The sequence below is a fragment of the Chiloscyllium punctatum genome, chromosome 36, assembly GCF_047496795.1.
Source record: "Chiloscyllium punctatum isolate Juve2018m chromosome 36, sChiPun1.3, whole genome shotgun sequence".
In the NCBI taxonomy this organism is placed as follows: Eukaryota; Metazoa; Chordata; class Chondrichthyes; order Orectolobiformes; family Hemiscylliidae; genus Chiloscyllium; species Chiloscyllium punctatum.
The window spans coordinates 2,087,191-2,110,117 of NC_092774.1; the positions used below are offsets into that span (position 1 = coordinate 2,087,191).

Genomic DNA, 22,927 nt, shown 5'->3' on the forward strand with positions numbered 1-22,927 from the left:
GAAAAGGGAGGAACTATCACACACACTCCCCCCAGCTACCAGCACAGCTTCATTCCCATCCTGACTGTGTTGGGATCTGCTGGTCCTGGGAATGGGGAAATGGGATTATTCACTGCTGATTCCTGGCACAGGTGATATGATGAGAAAAGGAGTTCGGGACATGAACAAAGATCTCTCTGGACTGAAACACGAAAAGGGCAGTCCCTGGGCAGGGAAAATCAGAACAGCATTGCTCACTTGGAGCAGTGTCAGTGTGATCGGGTTAAATGTGAAATCTGACCGGACTCAGTGTCAGGGAAAGGGGAGGAGGTTCATGTACGGCTCCCTATCACAGTGTATACATACTGGAGTGACACAGTGAGAGAGAGCGGGGGTCTCCCCATTCAAAAACCTGCCACTGGAAATCTATTTAAACTGCTCTCTCCGGGTGCTATCACTGGCTTTACTTCCTGAGCTGTGGAAATAAATCAGATCCAATTCAATAATCTGGGTATGGGAACAACTTTCTGTGAAGATATCATTTGAAAGATGGACAGAACAGTGAGGAACAGAGAGAGGATGATGGAGAATGAAAACTCCTTGTGGATTCCCCCAGCTTCCCATACAGTCCTGAAAACCCCAGCATTGACTCCTGGAGTGTGGGAGACACTCGGATACAGACTGGAGAGTTGTTTGGGACATTTGATTTCGGGCTGGATCCTGTAGCTGTGGTTTCTGAGCCCGGCTGAAACACTGTGATGGATATACTACCACAGCAGCACAAAACCTGACACAAACTGCCTCGCTCCTAATGACAGTGTGTATCCATGGATTTCACATTCCTGTTTCCCAGAGTGAAATATCTAAACACTGACTGGGATTGTCAGGGAAAATGTCGATTCCTGGGAGAAAACAAGACAAAGAGGAGGCGATTCTTTTTATGGATAACTTGCAGGAGTTGGTGTACCACAGACAGGAAAACTGTAAAAACACCTCATTTATAGATACATTTGGGACAGGATCAGGATGGAATTTCAGATGAAAATACAGGAAGTTGCTGCTCTGGGTTAAAACACAGTTTATGGTTAATTCCCTGGGGATTATTATATATTGAGCTCAGGGTCAGTTATTGTATTAGGTGAATGAAGAGACAGAGCACAGTGGTATTATCTTGACTACTGGGGGAGCGGAACCTTCCTGGAAGTGACTTCAGGTAAGACAAACTTCTCAATTCTACTATTTTCGACTATTTCTTGTATTTAATGTGTGTTTCGTGAATTTGATAATGCAGTAAAATCAGTGAGATATTTTGGACAATTACATGATTCCATCCCAGAGAGGTGAATTTCTGCAGAGTCAAGAATATACCCAGTAACTGGAGCTGAAACCTGAGACTAGATTTATTCTCAATCGTTAATATTAAACCTCAGAAAACCGAATGAAGGTTCTGGGATCTGTTTAACATGCTCAGCTTGATCCAGATTACATTATTTAGGATACTCGCTGGATTGGGGTAGGTTTAATGATTTTTGACTGTTGGATATTTGGAGGCAGATTGGGATTTTGTTATAATCTCAGTTAAAAGACAGGATCCAATTGGGTTGTGATTTAATAGTTGGTGTTACAGTGGTTTCCATTTTTGTTTTTTTTATAGTTCATACCTTGTTGAACAGCTTTAAAAGTGTTAAGTTCCTGATTTCACTTGATAATTTTGCGAACTGAGAGAAATTATTTGGACAGAGTGAGATACAGGGATGAGTGTTTATTAAAAATCCCTCATCCCAACAAATTTGCAGCATATTCCACTGAGCTGTCCAGACAGACAGCAAACAGGCTGTGGGTGTGGAATGAAGTTGTGTCTGATTGAGACAGGATTTAGGGTGTGCTTTGACATGAATGGTTTCATTAGCTGTGAGATTTTAAACCCTCTCTCACTCTGAAATCTCTAACTAGACCCACGCTGAAAGGTTGAGAACAGAAGAGTTTCTGCTTGGTTGAAATCGTTCTTGGACAATAATAGCATGGAATTGATTATTTTTAAATTCATGGATATCATATTTTTCTCTTCACTGTTTCAATGTTTACAATCATTGGATTAAAACATTTGACAAGGAAACTTCACCCTAATATATGAGCTGGACAGTGATTAAACCTCACCGTGAGTCTAAGTCCAAAGGGTTTAGTGTCAGTGGAACAAGGTTATTAATATTCAGCCAGTTCTGACCACTGCTCCTTTTAGTGGAGATGGTCCCTCAAATGGAAGTAAGGCTTATGGGAAAGGAAGGGGATGATCCTTTTTCAGGGACAGGTTTATATCCACCCGAGATCAAGGAGCTTGAATTGATATTTCACAACTTTCCTGTGGGACAAGAGTTTTGTGAAGGAAACGGATTCTATCATTATTCCTGAGCACGATGATATTCTCCTGTGTGCTTTTTACAATGAGTTTTCTTCATTCTTTTAAAATGAATTTATTTTAATAACATTGTTAACTAAATTAACAGGAAGGACAATGATGATTTCAACATGTCCCCCTGAGGACATTTACCTAAAAAGATGAATTTTACAAAAAGCACACAGTAAAGTTTCCTCGATCTCCCTGGATTCACTGGGAGAGAAATTCCTCCCGGGGAGTGAGACAGATCAGGCAGTTTCCGACTTGTCACTCCTCCTGCCCAGAGCCTGATCCTGAATTTCAGGGACTGACCTGGAATTGAATACCGGGCACTGTGTGGAACAGGCAAGTGATCCGATTCCCTCAGTTCTCCCTGAACCCACCCCACCCCCACCCCCACCCCCTGGAGGAATTTCTACGTTGTAGTGTCTGATTGTAACAAGGTGTATGCAGTGGGAACATCTCTGACCACAAACACTGAGTGAGGGGTCAGTGTCACTGGAGTGAAACACCTCAGTCTGTTTGATTGCAATTCCTATTCTTCCTCACCGGGAAAATATAAAACACTGAACAAATATTTCTTGTACTTGGGTAGTTTTAGGTGTGTTTCTGCAGTTGTCGTTGTTCAACCTCTTGTCTGAATTTACTCACTGAGTGCGCTCTACCTCCTTTCTCATCTTTCTTTTTGTATTCCACTACCTTTTCTTCCTTTGTTGTCAGTTCCTTCCCTTTTCTTTGGTCTCTATTTCTCTTCTTTCCCTGTTTTCATTCCTTAGCCTTTACCTTTCTCCTCTCTCTCTCTCTCTCTGTGACCTACAATGCCAATAGAACAGTGCCCCCCCCCCACCTCCCCCCATCACTGGGGTTAAAGCTGGAACATTCTGGAAAGATGCTGAAAGGATCAGTTCAGTGTGAGGGGGTGAGGTCTGCAGTAGGATGTTGATACTGGACTGTAATATACTGGATGAGACCCAGTACACTGTATGGTGTGAGATCCTGTCAGCATTGAACAGACATTTCAAATCTCTCAGCATTTATTATTGAGGATCTCGGAGCTTTTAATCTGATTGGCTCAGTGGTGGGAAAAGGTGTTTAAAATTCTCAATGACACTGAGAAAGTGGATGGAGGATATAAGGGTAAAAGGGAATAAATTAAAAGCAAACTTATCACTGACACAGTCCAGTCAGTCTGATGGTGGAGTTGAGAAAATTTTTACAGTTAGTAATTCAGGATAAAATTTAAGGCAACCTCATTTACTCAGGGAGTTTCTGTGATCTGTTATATTCTGGCTGAAAGGACAGAAGAATCAGATTCTATTGTAAAGATCAACATCAGATTAATATTGAAAGGAAAACATTTGACAGCCCTCTGGGACAGTAACAGGGGGGTGGATTGAGTGGTTTGTTCCACCAAAGAGCCACCATACACTGATACACGCAGCATAGACAGAGGGGTGACAGTGGATGTGGCATCTGGATTTTCAGAAAACTTTTCAGAGCATTTTGGAAAGGCCAATCAGGGCAGGACTTATCGACTTAATGGTAAGGGGAGAGTTGCTGAACAAAGAGACTTTGGGGTGCAGGTTAAGAGCTCCTTTAAAGTGGAGTTGAAAGTAGGTAAGATAGTGAAGAAGGCAATTGGTGAAAGCATCCAGTTTCGGAGTTGAGAGGTCATGCTGCGGCTGTACAGGACATTGGTTAGGCCAGTTGTGGAATACTGTGTGCAATTTTGGTCTCCCTCCTATCAGAAGAATGTTGTGAAATTTGATAAAGTTCAGAAAAAATTTACAAGGATATTGCCAAGGTTGAAGGATTTGATTTACAGGGAGAGGCTGAAGAGACTGGGGCTGTTTTCCCCGGAGTGTCAGAGATGAGATTAGTTTGGGATATCTGGTTGGCATGAACGAGTTGGACCAAAAGGTCTGTTTCTGTGCGGTACATCTCTGTGACTCTCTGCCTTTAAATTCCCATACTGGGGATAATAAATTAGACTTGGGGGAATGTATAAGTCTGGATGGAGACAGAAGCAGAGAGTTGGAATAAATGGATCATTCTCAGGACAGCAGACTGTTACTGGTGAGATACTCCAAGGGTCAATGCTAGTTCCACAAATGCTCACAATCCGTATAAATGACAAGGATGTGGGGACCAATGGGGATGTTTATAAATTTGCTGATAACATCAAACTGGCTGGGAACATTATTTGTGAGGAGGGTCCAAACAGGCTTCAGGAAGATTTGGACTGGCTTTGTGAATGGGCTAGAATTGGACTTTTAAAATATATTATATAGAAGTCTGAAGTTATTCACTTTGACAGGAAAAAACAGAAAGTCTGATTTGGAAGTGCGAGTGTCCAAAGGGATCTGGGTGTCCTTGTTCATGAGTCACTCAAACCTAGCAGGTGGGTGCCACAATTACCAAAGAAAGCAAACAGGATGTTGGGATTAATTACATGGGAATATGAGTCCACAAGGAAAGGTGCCTTACTGCAGTTGTATAGGGCCTTGGTGAGACCACACCCAGAACATTGTGTACAGCTTTGGTCTCCTTATCCAAGAACAGATAATACTTGCTGTGCAGGCAGTGCAATGGTTGTTTACCAGACTAATCCCTGGCAGGGTTGTTTAATGAAGAGGGATTGAGGAAACTGTGGAAACTGTGTCTGTATTCTCTAGAGTTTTGAAGAATGAGAGGTGATCTGACTGAATAAACAAAATTCTTACAGGGGCTGATGTGAACAGGATGTTTCCCTTGGCTGGCGATTAGAGTCGGGGGAACCAAAAGACTTAGGATGAGAGGCAGGCCATTTCCAATTGAGATGAGGAGGAACTACCTCTTTCAGAGGATGGTGAATCTTTTGGAACTCTCTACCCAGAGGGCTGTGGAAGTACGATCATTGATCAGGTTCAAGACAGAAATCAGTATGGATCTGGAGACTGATGACATTATGGGAAATGGAGATAAAGCAGGAGAATGGAATTGAGGGGATGGTCAGCCATGATCTAGAATGGCAGGTCAGGCTTGAGAGGCTCAGTAGCCCACTCCTGTTCCTAAGTTCCTGTGTGTGACTGACACACAGTGAAAGGATTGACAGGCCACCGGGTGTCTTCTCTCTTGGATAGAGAAGGCTGAGGGGTGACTAAATCAAGATTGTTAATGTTCTGAAAGGTTTTGATCGAATGGAGTAGAAGGAGAAGGTTTCACCTTGTGGGGAAGATCTAAGACAGAGTAGACCATTCAGCCCATTGATTCTGTTCCACCATTCAATGAGATCATGACTGATCTGATCATCCTCCACTCCATTTTCCTGCCTTTTTTCCATAATCCTTGATTCCCTTTGTGATTAAAAATCTGTCTATGCCAATATTGAATATACGTAATGACAGACCCTCGACAGTCCTTTGCAGGAAAACATTTCACAGATTCACTACCTTCTTGGCGGCATTGTGGCTCAATGGTTAACACTGCAGCCTCACAGCGCCAGGGACCCGGGTTCGATTTCATTCTTGGGCAACTGTCTGTGTGGAGTTTGCACACTCTCTCCATGTCTGCTTGGGTTTCCTCCGGGTGCTCCGGTTTCCTCCCACAATCCAAAGATTTGCAGGTCAGGTGGATTGGCAAATTGCCCATAGTCTTAGGTGCACAGTCAGAGGGAAATGAATCTTGGTGGGTTCCTCTTCGGACGGTCGGTGTGCACTTATTGGGTCAAATGGCCTGTTTCTACACTGTAGGGAATTTAATCTATGAGACAAAATTTCTCCTCATCTTTATCTTAAACGGCATATCTTGAGGCCATCAGTATGAGACTGTTCCCAAGGAATCCAATTGGAACCTCTTCAGCCGAAGAGTGGTGAGAATGTGAAATTGTTAAAGGATGGAGTCATTGAAGTGAAGAGTGGAGATGGATTTAAAGGGAAGCTAGACAAGGCTGTGAGGAGAAAGGGAATGGATGGTTATGATGGTTCAGATGAGGAAATATGACAGAACTGATTAGCATCCCATCGAAACCCCTCAACATCTGCTCCCTCCACCATCAATACTTAGTGACAGCAGTGTGTACTATCTACTGCAACAACTCACTAAGGTTCCTTCAATAGCACCTTTCAAACCTACAACCACCACCATCTAGAAGGACAACGGCAGCAAATACTTTGGAACATCTCCACCTACATGTTCCCTTCCAATCCACACAGCATCTTGACCTGGAGCTATATTATTGGATCTTTACTGTCACTGGCCTCAAATGCTGCAACACCTTTTCGAACATGCATGGGTGTCCATGCTTAAATGGTCAGCAGGGGTTCAAGAAACATCTCACCCTCATGTTCTCTGGGGCAATTAGGGAGAGGTAATTAATGCTGCCTCAGACAGTGACCCCCTCACTCCAGGAATGAATATAATAAAAGGAGGCTTGAGTGGACCAGTAATACCAGCATGGACTGGTTGGGCTGAATGGACACATCCTGTGCTGCATATTCTGTCTAGCTATCAAAGCTCCTTTATTATATTAGCCAATACTCATTGTCATGTGCTCAAAGTAGTTGCGAAGGAAATAACTTGTATTTTTATTGCACCTTCCATGAGTTCAGGACATACCTGACCAGTTTATAGTTTTTGAATAGATTTGAAGTGCTGTCAGTTTTGGGAAGCAGTGAATACGTCATTAAACCAGGACCCCAAGACCAATAAGATACTGACAGTTTATAATGATGATGGAGGGGGGGGGATCAATACTGGACGACACTTTGAGAAGTCAGTTTAATGTCTGATCTAAAAGACCAGCCCCTCCAACAGTGTCGCACTCCCTCAGTAATATCAACCTAGATGTTGTGCTCCAAGAATCAGCTAAACCCTCAACCTTCAGGTTTAAAGTGACACTGTGACCACTGAGCCACTGCTGAGTGAACAGCTATTGTCTGCTTTACACCAGGGCCATAAGGGAACATTACCGTAATCAACTCTTCCAAAGAAAATAACCCCAGGCTGCTTAATCTCCCCCCCACCTCACCTCCCCCCCCGACTTCATTTCCTAAAACTCTGAACCATCCTGGATCTGTTGCACCTTGAGCTCTCATGGACCAGAGAGTCCTTTGCCTCTGGCTGAGTCAGAATTACCCACAGACCTGACAGAGGTGTCACCGAGGATACACTGAGGGTGAATTTGGTCTTGGCTGTAGAACACATCAGGTTACAGTGAAGCATCTGTGTGTTTTACAGCTGCTCAGATTTTCAATCCCATTGAGTACAGTCAGAAAGAGACCAGGGCAGATTGTAACCTGGGCTGAGATTCACTCTCACCAGAATCACTCAAGGCCAGGTTCACCCTGAATTTTATCAATTCCAGCTCTCTGCAGCCGATACAGTTACGCTCATCATTCTCCTCATTACTGCTGTCCTTCAGCACAATGCTGACAGTCTCAGGAATTTATCAAAGTTATCCCCAGATCCATCTCCTGACCCCCACTTCCCAACACTGTTTGATCCACTGATCCATCATGAACTAGACTTACTGCCCACTGGTTGCAGGATGTGAAAGACTGTCACCTCGAAACGATGTTGACTGATATGATCCTGTCACCCACACTGGAAAAGTTCAGCAGCTCTATCAGCATCTGTGGAGATAGAAATAGAATTAATACTCAGATTTCTGAAGCCCACAGTGGATTAATTTAATTTCTCTATTTTCTCAAAATGCTTGAATTTACATTGTGTCTTTGGTAAAACTTTTCACAGCCAAAGAACTACAGTTGAAGGGTCATGATCAGTGGAATGTCAGGAACACAGCAGCCAATATTTTAAAAAACAGCAATAAGATCACAAGATAATTAACCATTTTCAAACTGAGTGAATCAGACACAACATTGACTTCACACCCAAACAATATTCCAGTCTATTCAAGCCTGTGGGGTTGATGTCAATCTGCTGTTCCCCTGAATAATGCAAGATTCCTGCTTGATAATGTGGACCGTCTCTGCTTTGTCCTCCAATTCCCAGCTGTCCAGTGTTTTCCCAAGGTAACTTCAAGAATAATTTCATTATGTAATCCCTTACCCAGCATGAGCTCTCCCTTTCCTCTGACAATCACCAACTATCCATTGGCTTTTACTGGTTGTTTCCCTGATTTCACACACATTCCCAAAATCTTGCAGCATAGAAGCTCAATCTTTAACTCAAGACAGAGATTCATAGACAATGAGTTACTCTTGACATCAAGAGATATGGAGATAATATCAATATGTCATTGAAGGAGGTGAAAATCTAAAAGACTGAATCATAAGATTGACAGTCTGTGGTTGTACATATTTCTCTGTACAATTGAAATATTACCCTTCCTATCCTTGGCCTGTCCCTAGTGTGACAGATTCAATTCCATGAAAAACCTGAAGGGTTTGCATCCACCGCCGCTCCCTCACCACCTGACGTCTGGAGGAGGAACGCCTCATCTTCCACTTCGGAACACGTCAACCCCAGGGCATCAATGTGGACTTCACCAGTTTCCTCATTTCCCTTCCTCCCACCTTACCCCAGTTCCAACATTCCAGCTCAGCGTTGTCCTCATGACCATTCCTACCTGCCAATCTCCCTTCCCACTTATCCACTCCACCCTCCCCGCTGACCTATCACCTCCATCCCCACCTCCATTCACCTATTGTACTCTCTGTGACCTTCCCTCCATCCTCCTCTCTGACCTATCACATCCATCCCCACCTCCATTCACCTGTTGAACTCTTTGTGACCTTCCCCCACCCTCCTCTCTGACCTATCACCTCCATCCCCACCTCCATTCACCTATTGTACTCTCTGTGACCTTCCCCCCATCCTCCTCTCTGACCTATCACATCCATCCCCACCTCCATTCACCTGTTGAACTCTTTGTGACCTTCCCCCACCCTCCTCTCTGACCTATCACCTCCATCCCCACCCCCATTCACCTATTGTACTCTTTGTGACCTTCCCCCATCCTCCTCTCTGACCTATCACCTCCATCCCCACCTCCATTCACCTATTGTACTCTTTGTGACCTTCCCCCACCCTCCTCTCTGACCTATCACCTCCATCCCCACCCCCATTCACCTATTGTAATCTTTGCGACCTTCCCCCATCCTCCTCTCTGACCTATCACATCCATCCCCACCCCCATTCACCTATTGTAATCTTTGCTACCTTCCCCCATCCTCCTCTCTGACCTATCACATCCATCCCCACCCCATTCACCTATTGTACTCTCTGTGACCTTCCCCCACCCTCCTCTCTGACCTATCACCTCCATCCCCACCCCATTCACCTATTGTACTCTCTGTGACCTTCCCCCACCCTCCTCTCTGACCTATCACCTCCATCCCCACCTCCATTCACCTACTGTACTCTTTGTGACCTTCCCCCATCCTCCTCTCTGACCTATCACCTCCATCCCCACCTCCATTCACCTATTGTACTCTTTGCTACCTTCCCCCACCCTCCTCTCTGACCTATCACATCCATCCCCACCTCCATTCACCTATTGTACTCTTTGTGACCTTCCCCCACCCTCCTCTCTGACCTATCACATCCATCCCCACCTCCATTCACCTATTGTACTCTCTGTGACCTTCCCCCACCCTCCTCTCTGACCTATCACCTCCATCCCCACCTCCATTCACCTATTGTACTCTTTGCTACCTTCCTCCACCCTCCTCTCTGACATATCACCTCCATCCCCACCTCCATTCACCTACTGTACTCTTTGCTACCTTCCCCCACCCTCCTCTCTGACCTATCACATCCATCCCCACCCCCATTCACCCATTATACTCTTTGCTACCATCTCCCCAGCAACCACCATTCCCCCCCCCCCCCCCCCCACCCACAACCCCATTTATCTCTCCATCCTGGAGGCTTCCTTCCCTCTATTCCTGATGAAGGGCTTTTGTCCAAAAGGTCGATATTCCTGCTCCTCGGATGCTGCCTGACCTGCTGTGCTTTTCCAGCACCACTCTGATCTAAACTCTGGTTTCCAGCATCTGCAGTTCTCACATTTGCCTCTTGTATCACAATCTGTCAGCTTCTCCAGATTGTGTGATCTGGTGCCAGTCCATGCAAGTCAACAGCTTTAACCATCTCAATCAGGGCAGGTTTTGAACTCACGGCCTGTTAGACAATATATTTCCACGAGTCCTGAATCCTTTCTTGCCCATATTGCTATTGCCTCCAGGTTAGAAATGTCACTTGTTTTGAATCTATGGTATTTTAATCTCTCAATCAATATCACCTCAAAACAATTATTACTATCACCATAATTTTGGAGCTAGATTCTTCCATTTATGTGAAGTACCATCTGGTGCTGTCAGTTCTATATTAAATTAATCGATTAATTAATTAGTTTGTGTTTCCAGTTCAATTTCTCATCTGGAGGATGGTGGTTCAAACAGTGGAACACTCCAACAGTATCAGCTCAACTCTGAAATGAGCTTGAACACATGACCTTTTGATTTTGATGTGACCGTGAGACCAACTGAGCCACAGCTGATCTATAAATGTGTAAACTCTCTGTGTAAGAGTGTAATTGTTTTCAGAAGTAGCTGGTTGTAGCTTTAACACAATCTCTCCAGTTTCATCTAATTTCCATGAATTTATTTACTGGGTCTATCTATTTCTGTTTCAGATGTCCAGATCAAACCTGCAGTTTATGCTTCCAGTACTTACTGTGAGACAAGCTCCAACCAAGATGAGATCAGCCTCCTCTGTCTAGTCAAGGATTTTCAGCCCAAGAGCATCAATCAGAATTGGTCCAGTGACAATAGAGTGATCACAACTGGAGTAAATAACTATCCAGCAGTCTTGGGGCAAAATATGACGTACACAATGAGCAGTGTGCTCAAAGTCTCTGCATCGGATTGGAATGCCAACAAGGTCTACCATTGCAAAGCGGGTTACAAGTCAGATGAAATGGTGACAGCCGAGGTCAAAAAGCCGACACGTTAGTACAAGAGCTTACATACCATTCTAAACTGTACTAGGATCAGGGGATGAAGTTGGAAAGGAACCTTCAGCAACCAGTGAAGGAGGTTTCTGCCAAATAGACCACAAATGAATTCTTGTAGCCACAGAGTCTATCCTGACTTAACAGCAGTGCTGCTGGGAGCTAAGTAAAGAGCCATGAGAAATCACCCCAAACGACCCAAGGCAGGGCAACAATGTCATCGCCTGTGATGTCCCAATCCCAGCATTTAGTTCTGCTCAAGTCAGTGAAACTGAATATCGGGACTGGGGCAAAGGGGGGAGGGCTGGGGTGGTGGGGTTGTGACACACAGGAAACAAATCCCATAACTTTGTCCACTTTCTGATCCAGCTCCAATATTAGAGCCCTGCACCCACCCTTTAACATATCACCAACAAGATCCTGATTTAGAAAATCATACAGGAAAGGAGGTCATTTAGCCCAATAAATCTGTGCCTGCATTATCAAAGATGTAAAATTGTTTCACTGCTCTGCTCTTTATCCATGATCCTCCCAATGTTTTGTATTCTCAATAATAATTTGTTTCTCTTTCGGAAAATACAGTTGAATCTGCTTCACCGGCCCCTTTCAGGAAAATTCAAACAAATTGTTATATTTCCAAAGGAAAACGTCCTCATGCCAACCTGGGTTTATTGTATCACTTATTACGAGTGATCTCCCTGGAAATGGAAACAATTCCTCTCCATCCTTTACTGGTTGTTTACCTGATTTCACACACACTCCCAAAATCTTTCAGTGTGGAAGCTCAGTTATTCAGATCAAAACAGAGATTCATAGATTTCGAGATGCTCTTGACATCAAGAGATATCTAGATAATATGAGCATGGCATTGAAGGAGCTGCCGAGCCATGGCACATGAACAGGGGGAGTCCAGTCAGCTCCTTAAGACTGCTCCACCATTTCATTAGATCATGGGTGACCTCCACCTCAACTTCCAGTTACCTGCCTTTGTTCCAGGTCCCAGTAAAATGTGATACTTCACTTGGGAGACCGTAGATATGCTGCTAGCACTCTCTAACCCAGCTCACTTCACATTCATGGTCATTCTCATCAGGCTGTTTATTCCCAAGTGAATCAAAATCAATATGTGATGGTTTCTTTTGATGTTGGGGGAAGTCTGTTTCCAAAACAATCACATCATCTGAAATATTGTATCTTTCCACAGCTCAGGCTCCCCATGTCTTCTCTGTTGTTCCATCGCCGGAGGGTGTCTACAATCAAACTACTGCTGCCCTGGGGTGCATGCTATCTGGATTCTATCCTGACAGTGTCCAGGTTTCCTGGTTTAAAGCTGGAGTGCACCAATCGGGTACCAAACTCCCTTCCAAAAAGGGAAAAGGCAATCTGTTTGAAACAATCTCTTACCTGACTATACAGGTGGCAGATTGGAAGAAAGGGGATGAATACACTTGTGAAGTGATCCATGAGGCTACAAGCTTCAGTACCAGGATCAACATGAAGTACCAAGAGGGTAAGTAGAGTCTGACGGGGAGAAAGAATACCCTGTTAGAAATCCAATCTCCTATTGACTGAATGCCTGAACACTTGAATTACTGTCCTTCATTGCAGGGAGAGGTGAGATGTTCAGTATTTTCTGTTTTGATATTAAAGTCACATCTGAGTGGAGTATTGTAATGTAATGTATGAAACAGGAAGACCACCTGGGTGGGGTTGCCTGCCTATTAAAACCCTCATTCCATGCTACTCGACGTAACTGCAGTAGAAAGAAAATCAGACGAGATATCAAATGGTCTTCTGAAACCATCCACAGTCCAAATCACCTTCTGTTTCCTCCCAGTGCTACCCAAGTGCTGTTTCATCACAGAAATCTTTCCAATGCTGAATTTGAATGAATTACCATGATCTGTTTCGAAGATCTCTTGAGGGAGCTTGTCCATAACATAGGGAAGGAGAGGTCAACATGTATAACACTTAAATTTGTATTTCTTCCAATTCCAGGTGAAAAACCGACATGCCACAGTTGTCCTCCTTGCTCTTGTTCTGACTTTGTGCCAGTACTGCTCTACCACACTAACCTTAATGTGACCCTCAAAAACGGTGAAAAGCACCAATATAACTGTGCCCAACAAAGGTGTCAAATAAAGTTGTGAGCTCATTGTGAATGGAATTGACTGTTGAATTTTATTACAAGTCATCTGGCAGGTTCAAATCCCCAGCCCATGGAGTCTGTCAGAATGATAGTGGAAAGACTGTGAGAAGTGACAGCCCTGGTTAATGTTTCCCACTCCTTATTGAAATGGTCACTGTTTGGTGACCTGGACTGGTTTAGGTTGAAATGTCCTGATCTCACAGTTTGACCCTCACCACCAAGTTGAGAAGAATTTGACGATTATTTGTCACCCATGGGGGCCACCACCTTGATCCAATAAAGTAGGATTTGGTCTCTAACTTCAATGATGTTGGTCCTGAGGCAAGTTGGTAATTCAGGCCATAAGGACTTATCTGGTGCCCTGTACAATCCGATAGGTTTTGGGTGGAAACACAGGACAGTAAAATTGGAGAAGTTCCCTTCGATCCTGGAGACTGACAATGGTCAATGAAAGGTTCTCAATGTTGACAAGGAATTCAAATTGACAAAGTTCCTTTTAATGTCTCCATGAGGGAATGTGGAGTGAACTGCTCCTTACCCTGTGATTTCACCATTTTACAATGGTATGGGGAGTGCTTCTGACCCTGTGAGGAATGATTGTGGGAAAGCAAACATTAAGACTTGGTTACTAATAGAATGATCAATGATAACCTGGAAGGAAATTGCTCAACATCTTGTCTGAAAGGTGGGTGAGGGAAGCAGAACATCTGAAGCTAATAACAGGCGTGACCCTGTCAGACACTGTCCTGAACATCAGCTCAAACTGCAGCCAGACGAGTCGGTACACAGTGTTCATGAATGGTTTTGACCAGGACACAGACAGAGTCATCATTCTCTCTGCAAGTATTAACTCAATATGATATAGACAGAGAATAATCAGTGTGGATCAAAGCAGATACCCCAGTTGTGGGGGTTTGCACAGTGAATGTGTTTGTACACTGATTCTGCAGGATATCTGAAGTGATGGTGATCCTATGACAGGCAACTAAGAAGAAGGACAGATGACAAATTCAATGAATCATTATTCTCCCAGTCTAATAGCTCTTGAATGAAATTAGAGAGGATGGGGAACATATTATGTATAAATGATCACCAACCTCCAACAAGAGAGGACTTTTATTACTTCCTATGATACACCGGGTTTACTGTCCCAATGCAAAAATGAACCAACCTCCTTCACAGGCATGATCATCAGTGACATGTTGCACTTACATATCCTCCAATGTGATAAAACAGCCCAAGCTGGTAAAAAGCCAGAGAGGAATTGGTACTGAGCCAAAAAATGGTGGAATTAGGATGTGACCAAAAGCTTGGCCAGTAAGGTGGTTTTTAACAGTGTCTTGAAGGGGGAGAGAGAAAGAGAGAGAACAGGTCACTGAGGCCGGGGCAGTGAGTTCCACAGATTCGGATCTGGCCACCAATGTTTGGACAAAGGGAACAGAGGATTCACACCCCGAGTTGTACAGAGTTTCCAGATTATTGTCGAGCTGAAGAAGATTACAGATAGAGGAAAGGCCAAGGCAATGGAACATTACGATGGGAATCATAAAACAGAAACTTCCAGTGCTGACCTGAATGAGAGGAAAAGTAAAGAATGATTTGCATTAATATATCGTTTTCATAACCACATGACATCATTAAGTGCTTCACAGCCAGTTAAGTATTTTAATGTGAAGTCACTCTTATAATGTAGGAAACACAGCAGCCAACCTGTACAGAATGACCCAGTGAGTGAGTGATAAAATTGACCAGAACATCAGCAGTAACCTTCCTGCTTTTCTGCAGAATAGTGCTCTGCCATATGTACCTTCCACTTGACACAGCAGTCAGGACCTCATTTTCATTTCTCATCCAAAGACAACACCTCTGACAGTGCAGCACTCCCTCTGGTCTGCCCTGAATTGCCAGCTTTGAGATTTGTACCCAAGTGGGATATGAGCCAACAATGCCAACACAGAGGTGCCAGCAACAGTGTTTGGTTGAAAGAAATGAGCTTCTTTTTGATTTGGTGTACTCGACATCAGGAATCAATCCACTGTCACACCCATGTAAAAACAAATTTGTTCAGTTGTTCATTTTGCTGAGCAGTTTGTATCTCTGTCTCACTCCATTTCACAAATCAGAGATTACATTTATTAATAGTGTTGTCTCTGAAAACTGCTCAGCCCACAACTCAATTACAGTCCTCGCAGTGGATTCTTGATCACTTGGTAAACACATTCAAAATGGATCTGGCTCTTTCTTAATGCACTGATTGTACATTCTTGGTCAAAACTTACAAACTGAGAACCACAAAACATGTTTGAAATAACCCTTAGATTTTCTAATGATCAGGTATCTGCTCCAGATGTCCTGGATTAAAAACAATTCCAGTTCCAGGCCACTTCTGTCCCTATATTTCTTGTTTCTCATGACAGCTGAGCCTTCCTTAAACATCTGACACCTGCTGATACCGGAAAATGCCAATTCTTCTGAAATTTTTCCTTTCCCTTTCCCAGAAGTGTCTCTATTTCTCCAAAATCCTTCCATGCAAGAGGTTTGGATCAACAAGACTGCCACCCTGGTGTGTACAGCATTCTTTTCTAATCCCAGCCAGGTCCGGATCACCTGGAATGTGAATGGGAAGCAGAGAAGTGAAGGGGTTATAGCTCAAGCACAGAAAGAGGAAGGTGCCCAATACATGGTCATCAGCCAACTCCGAACAACAGCAGAGCAGTGGGAGAACGGGATGGAGGTTGTGTGCTCTGCTCAAAGTGGTTCCTCCTCTTCTCCCGTGTCAAAACGAACAAGGAGCATAAAAGGTAGGCAAGTGAATGAAAAGTTATATCACTGACATTGCCAACCACAAAGGAAAATATTTAACACCATCTTTGTTTTGTTCATTGGTTCCAGTTCAGCCAAAAAGTCCCAAAGTCAGACTGCTGCCTCCTTCAGCCCAAGAGATCAAGAATCACAGCAGAGTTACACTCGAGTGTGTGATCACTGGATTTTACCCAGACAGCATACAGGTCTCCTGGGAGAAGGATGGCAGCCTGATCTCCTCCAACACCCGTGCTGGCCTCACTGCTCTGGAGCAGACAGAGACATTCAGTGTCAGGCACTACCTGAGTGTGAGCACAGAGGAGTGGTGGAAAGGCTCAGTCTTCACCTGTGCAGTGAGTCATCCACCCTCCAACTTTAACAGCAGGAAGGAGGTGAAGATTGTTCAAGGTAAGACCTCAGCCTGATGGCAAGATTGACATAATTCATCCTCATACAAACTCTCCTTCTGCCAGTTCAAAAAGATAAAATTCTGTCCCTGGGTGTAGTTCCATATTTCCCATCGCAGGGCAATGACGGTGAAAATGTATGCCACCTAAATCATTCAGTCTTCCAGTTTGATTTCGGAACAGAACCCTTCCTGCATTTGTTCTCACTACATGGTGAGGTTCCTGTGTGAAGCTAACTTTGACATCACTCTCTCTGAAGGCAATATAAATGTGACCAACAAATGTCTGGAATCCATTGATGGGTTGGTTGTGAATGAATCACATTGATCTGGTAAAAGACGGTTGTTCTATTGTAAAGATGTTGGTTGTCAGTGGAATTGCTGAGAGAGAACACGAGAAATCGACTGGGCCCAATACGGTCAAGTAAACTTTGAGAACAGTTTGACTGTTGAAATGTGAAGTATTGTATTCAAATTGGAATTAGAATTCGAGTTGGTTTTATTGACACGTGCACTCGAACGAGTACAGTGAAAAATTTGCAATGTAGCTGCTTATGCCGCCATCTTATATACAGGAGACCTAGGTACAGATACTTAAGTCTTTGTTATAGAATTGAAAGATGAATAAATAAAGTCTACCAGAGGAAGGGAAAGGTTTTGAGAATGGAATAGTGGAGGTTAGAGGGGCTTCAGATGGATCTCACAGACCAGCGCAACATTGAGGGCCAAAAGGCCTGTACTGTACTGTAATATTCTGTTCTATGTTCTGAAAAATACTCGCATTACTCAATGTCCAGCATAAGAATAAAAAGTTTTTAAAAATTACCCAAGCTACTTTTCTCCAAGTCAGCCTCCAGACCACACTGGGCTTCCGGTCTGCAAGGGACTCAACCTCCCCCCCCACCCCCGGTGGTGACCTGAAGTCCAGGACTTGCTCGTGGGACTTGCCTTCTCCCTCTGGTCTCCAGTCAAGGGCTTGCCCCTGGGACCTGCGTCCAGTAATCTTGGCCTCCAGTCCAGGACTCATCTCCCCATGATGCCCTCCAGTCCAGGACTCATCTCCCCATGATGCCCTCCAGTCCAGGACTCATCTCCCCATGATGCCCTCCAGTCCAGGACTCATCTCCCCATGATGCCCTCCAGTCCAGGACTCATCTCCCCATGATGGTCTCCAGTCCAGGACTCATCTCCCCAGGATGCCCTCCAGTCCAGGACTCATCTCCCCATGATGCCCTCCAGTCCAGGACCCATCTCCCCATGATGCCCTCCAGTCCAGGACTCATCTCCCCATGACGGTCTCCAGTCCAGGACTCATCTCCCCATGATGCCCTCCAGTCCAGGTCTCATCTCCCCATGATGCCCTCCAGTCCAGGACTCATCTCCCCATGACGGTCTCCAGTCCAGGACCCATCTCCCCATGATGCCCTCCAGTCCAGGACTCATCTCCCCATGACGGTCTCCAGTCCAGGACCCATCTCCCCATGATGCCCTCCAGTCCAGGACCCATCTCCCCATGATGCCCTCCAGTCCAGGACTCATCTCCCCATGATGCCCTCCAGTCCAGGACTCATCTCCCCATGATGCCCTCGAGTCCAGGACTCATCTCCCCATGATACCCTCCAGTCCAGGACTCATCTCCCCATGATGCCCTCCAGTCCAGGACCCATCTCCCCATGATGCCCTCCAGTCCAGGACTCATCTCCCCATGATGCCCCCCAGTCCAGGAGTCATCTCCCCATGATGCCCTCCAGTCCAGGACTCATCTCCCCATGATGCCCCCCAGTCCAGGACTCATCTCCCCATGATGCCCTCCAGTCCAGGACTCATCTCCCCATGATGCCCTCCAGTCCAGGACTCATCTCCCCATGATACCCTCCAGTCCAGGACTCATCTCCCCATGATGCCCTCCAGTCCAGGACCCATCTCCCCATGATGCCCTCCAGTCCAGGACTCATCTCCCCATGACAGCCTCCAGTCCAGGAGTCACCTTCGCCTGATGACCTCTGGTCTAGAACTCACAGAAGGACTTGCTTCCCGTGCCGTCCTGGTCTCAGACTCTACCCCTGTGCCGTCCTGGTCTCAAACTCACCTCCAGGTCTTGCCAACGACGCCCTCCAGTCTGGGAATCATCTTCTCCATTTGTCTGGGTAAGTTCAGAAGTTAAAAGTTTTGGAAGAAACAAAAACTGCAGCAAAGAGAAGGGAAAGAGAAAAGGAACTGGTGGAGCAGAGGAGCTCCAGCTGGAGTGTCCACTCTGCTGCCATCTTGCCGATGTACCCCATTACCCAGTTATTGACCGCAGTCCATTACACTTCAATCCTCACAAAATACCCAGCTCAGAAAGTTTATGGGTTTTGAGGAGCAAATGAAATTGAACCTCGTTTGCTGAACAGTATCAGGATTTTACAACAATAAGGCGTCTTCTCCACTACTCTGAGAGCTTATATGCTGAGAGATCACTGATCATTAGGGACGGTTAGATGGTGACATTTGGTCATTTATGAAGGCAGGGTTAAGCAGTTTACAAATATCAGAATATTTCTCATTACCAATGTGAATATTAAATCCAAGCTGTCAAATTGCTGACCACACCCAATGTTTATACACACTGCCTATGGATTGTGTATGTTAAACCAATGATTACAACTTACTGACAACAGACTGTGATTAACTTCAATGTAATCAATCTCTCAATTTGTCAATATTTTTGTCTTGGAACTGTTCAGTATCATATGTGAAAAGTGAGGAGGGGAGAGAAACCAAAGCCATCTCAAGGGAATAAAAATCATGTTCTTGTTGGACACCGTGTGTTGAATATCATTCGAAAATGCAGCCGGGGAGTTGATTCTCAAAGCTTATTGAGGACTTCGTCTTGATGTTATGTTTAGATTGCATTCAACAGTTAACATCATAATATATAAGGGAGTTGTGATTTTTGGGTGCAATGTGCCTGGAAAGTGTTCAGAACACGTGCTGAGTGTGGGATATCTGAAATGACAACGAGCATTTGGAAATTTAGTAGCAATGGGGAAAATGTGTGAAGCATTTCGTAAACCATCCACTTCCTACTCCCACAACTCAGACATGCCAGTGTAGGGCAGGATGTACATGCTTTATCCAAATGACCCCCAAACAGTAGCAAAAGGGGGATCTTTGACACTCCCTCTGAATTTATGGGCTGTTCTGTTTGTTGCAAACAAATCATCTTCCTTCACAGAGTGTTACCTACAATAAGCTGCCATTCAGGAAAAGATCCTAAGGTATTGCACTGGAGAGTTATCAATCAGAAATTGACACTCAGCCAATGGAGCAGATATCAGGGAGAAGGAATAGTTTTTTAAGGAGCACCTTACAGGACTGAGAGTTGGACATGTAATCATGATTCAGGGATGGATTTCTCGAAGTCAGGGCCTCGGTGCCTGAAGGAACAACTACCAGTGCTGGAGTGAAAGGCGTGGGAGATGTCGAAAGGGTCAGATTTGCAGGAATGTAAAGTTCATTGACACATGTGCAGCTGATAAGTGTGACAGACATAAGGAGATGGGAGACTAAGGAAAGGCATAAACACAAGGATAAGCATTTTAAAATTGAGACATTCCAAGGCTGTTTCTAAAAGAGGTGAGAGGTCCTCATTGCTTCAATCTGCTCAATGTCACAAATCAGGGACTGGGCTGGAGGTGCTTTCAGTGAATAAGCCATTTATAAGTCGTATCTTTTGCGAAGCATCTGCATTTATCTCACTGCATTTCACAGAGTTTCCATTTTATTAACATTGTGACAGTTACATGTTGTTCAAACCCACAACTCAATCACAGTCCTCATTGTGAATCTATTGGTCAGAGTCATAGCAAATGCATTCAAAGAGGACGTAGCAGGATCTTGATGCTCTGATTATGTTTTCGCAGTCAGAGTGCAAGCCAAGGACTATGTGACAACGTTTAAACAATCTTGAGATTATCTAATGTTCAATTCAATGTGAGATTAACTGGTGTTTGATTTCATCCAGTATCAGCTGATGATTTTGCACATTATAAAGTACTGAAGACAAAATTCTCCTCTGTGCTGATCTGTCACCATTTCTCATCAACAGCAAAATCTCTATTAACATTCTGAATCCTCCTGACACCTCCTGTTGTCCGTCTCCTACCACATTTGCTATCCTGGCATGTCACTCCCGACACAAAACAATTTCAATTCTTCTGAACTTTTCCTTTCCCATTCCCAGAAATATCAGTTTTTATTCGCAATCCTTCTAAGGAAGAGGTTTGGATCAACCGGACTGCTACTGTGTTGTGTACAGCAGTCTGTTCTGATCCCAGCCAGGTCCGCATCACCTGGAATGTGAATGGGAAGCAGAGAAGTGAAGGAATTACAACGCAGCAGCAGAAAGAGGAAGGCACCCAATACATGGTCATCAGCCATCTCCGAACCACAGCAGAGGAGTGGGAGAACGGGATGGAGGTTGTGTGCTCTGCTCAAAGTGGTTCCTCCTCTTCTCCCGTGTCAAAACGAACAAGGAGCATAAAAGGTAGGCAAGAGAATGAAAAATTATATCACTGACAGTGCCAACCTCAAAGGAAAATGTTTAACACCATCTTTGTTTTGTTCATTGGTTCCAGTTCAGCCAAAAAGTCCCAAAGTCAGACTGCTGCCTCCTTCAGCCCAAGAGATCAAGAATCACAGCAGAGTTACACTCGAGTGTGTGATCACTGGATTTTACCCAGACAGCATACAGGTCTCCTGGGAGAAGGATGGCAGCCTGATCTCCTCCAACACCCGTTCTGGCCCCACTGCTCTGGAGCAGACAGAGACATTCAGTGTCAGGCACTACCTGAGTGTGAGCACAGAGGAGTGGTGGAAAGGCTCAGTCTTCACCTGTGCAGTGAGTCATCCACCCTCCAACTTTAACAGCAGGAAGGAGGTGAAGAATGTTCAAGGTAGGTGCTGGACCTGACTCCAACATTGACACACTTGTCTCTTCATTACTATAACCTGTAATTGGGCCAGTCATGTTTAATGCTAACAGTAATGATGTACATTATTGTAGTTACGTGAATGGGAAACTAATCTTAAGATCAGGGCAACTGAAGAAAGAAAAACACAATTGTTCTTTGTGTAACTCCTTCCACAATTTCCGATTCCAAAGCACTTTACAATGCAGCCAACAAGGAATTTTTTGAAGTTTAATGAATATTGTGGTGCATGATACCTGCCATTTAATTGCACACACAATGTTCAGGTGAACAGGAAAGGGAGTTTTACTGCTGTAGTATTATCCAGGGCATAAATGGGATCTCCCAGTTGTCATCTTCAAGTTAGTGGCTGTGGGATCTTCTTGTTTCACTTGACAGGACAGACAGGGCATTGTCACATCCAACAGCACTGCCTCAGTGTTGACACTGATGTGTTGCATTGATTATACACTCAATGACACAGAGTGGGCTTTGGACACACACAACTTTCTGATCTAGATGAGAAAGTCCCACCAAGAAGGTAAAGCTGAAATGTTAGCTAATTAGCCACAGAACTGAGATCAACTCCCTCCAAAGTACTTTGATAGTCTGGCTTTATATAAAGTCTGGAAATAAAACGTTAACATCAGTGAAAGGGACTGGGAAGTTTACTTGAACTCTTGCCTACCAAGACCCTTTGTGACTGCAGGAAAGGTAATGGGGCATGGCCTAAAACTGTGGTGCCATATGGGGAGCGTCTAAAGTTTAACTCAGCTCCTACTTGTTCCTTTTCTCATACCTTCCAAATATTGATTTGTGAATATTGCATTTCATTGAACTGCCCTGATCTGCTTCCACAGCCTCCCGAGAGAACCAGCTCCACAGTTTGATTTCTCAGTGAAATATTGGTTCCCCATTTTAGTTCTGAATTGACCCCTGACCCACGTAAAGTGCAGGGCATCTCCTCTAATCTGACTATTCTGGTCAATGTCCAAAAGCTTGCCATGGTTTACATGGTGGTGTGCCTTGAATTTCCTAAATAAACAGGGTGTTGCAGAATTCAGGGGCTGGGTGGAGCTCCCACATTCCCAGCACAGGGATTGGGAGGTGAAAATGTACAAATCTTAAATCTGCAACTCTTCGTGTTCCAGGTGGAAATACAAATCTTCCCGTTCCAGGTGGAAATGCTGCTTGCTCTTGCCCTCCTTGCTCTTGTTCTGGGTGTATGCCAAGGTTCCTGTTTCAGACTAATTTAAACCTGACCCTCCCTGATGGTGCACAACAC

General features: G+C 44.5%; 1 protein-coding gene and 1 gene segment (V, D, J or C); both read left to right on the plus strand.

Moving 5' to 3' along the window:
- The window catches only part of LOC140461071 (uncharacterized), a 37,617-nt gene that overhangs the window by 596 nt on the left and 14,094 nt on the right, over nucleotides 1-22,927 (plus strand). The window contains exons 3-6 of the mRNA XM_072555855.1: nucleotides 8,369-8,388; nucleotides 16,375-16,692; nucleotides 20,916-21,218; nucleotides 21,310-21,627. Of these exons, the coding sequence (XP_072411956.1) occupies nucleotides 8,369-8,388; nucleotides 16,375-16,692; nucleotides 20,916-21,218; nucleotides 21,310-21,627 (959 nt within the window). The remainder of the gene's footprint in view (nucleotides 1-8,368; nucleotides 8,389-16,374; nucleotides 16,693-20,915; nucleotides 21,219-21,309; nucleotides 21,628-22,927) is intronic.
- LOC140460164 (igW chain C region, secreted form 1/3-like) lies at nucleotides 7-13,495 on the plus strand. The segment is given in 4 exon segments: nucleotides 7-1,192; nucleotides 11,016-11,330; nucleotides 12,538-12,843; nucleotides 13,332-13,495. Coding segments are annotated over 3 exon segments (585 nt in total).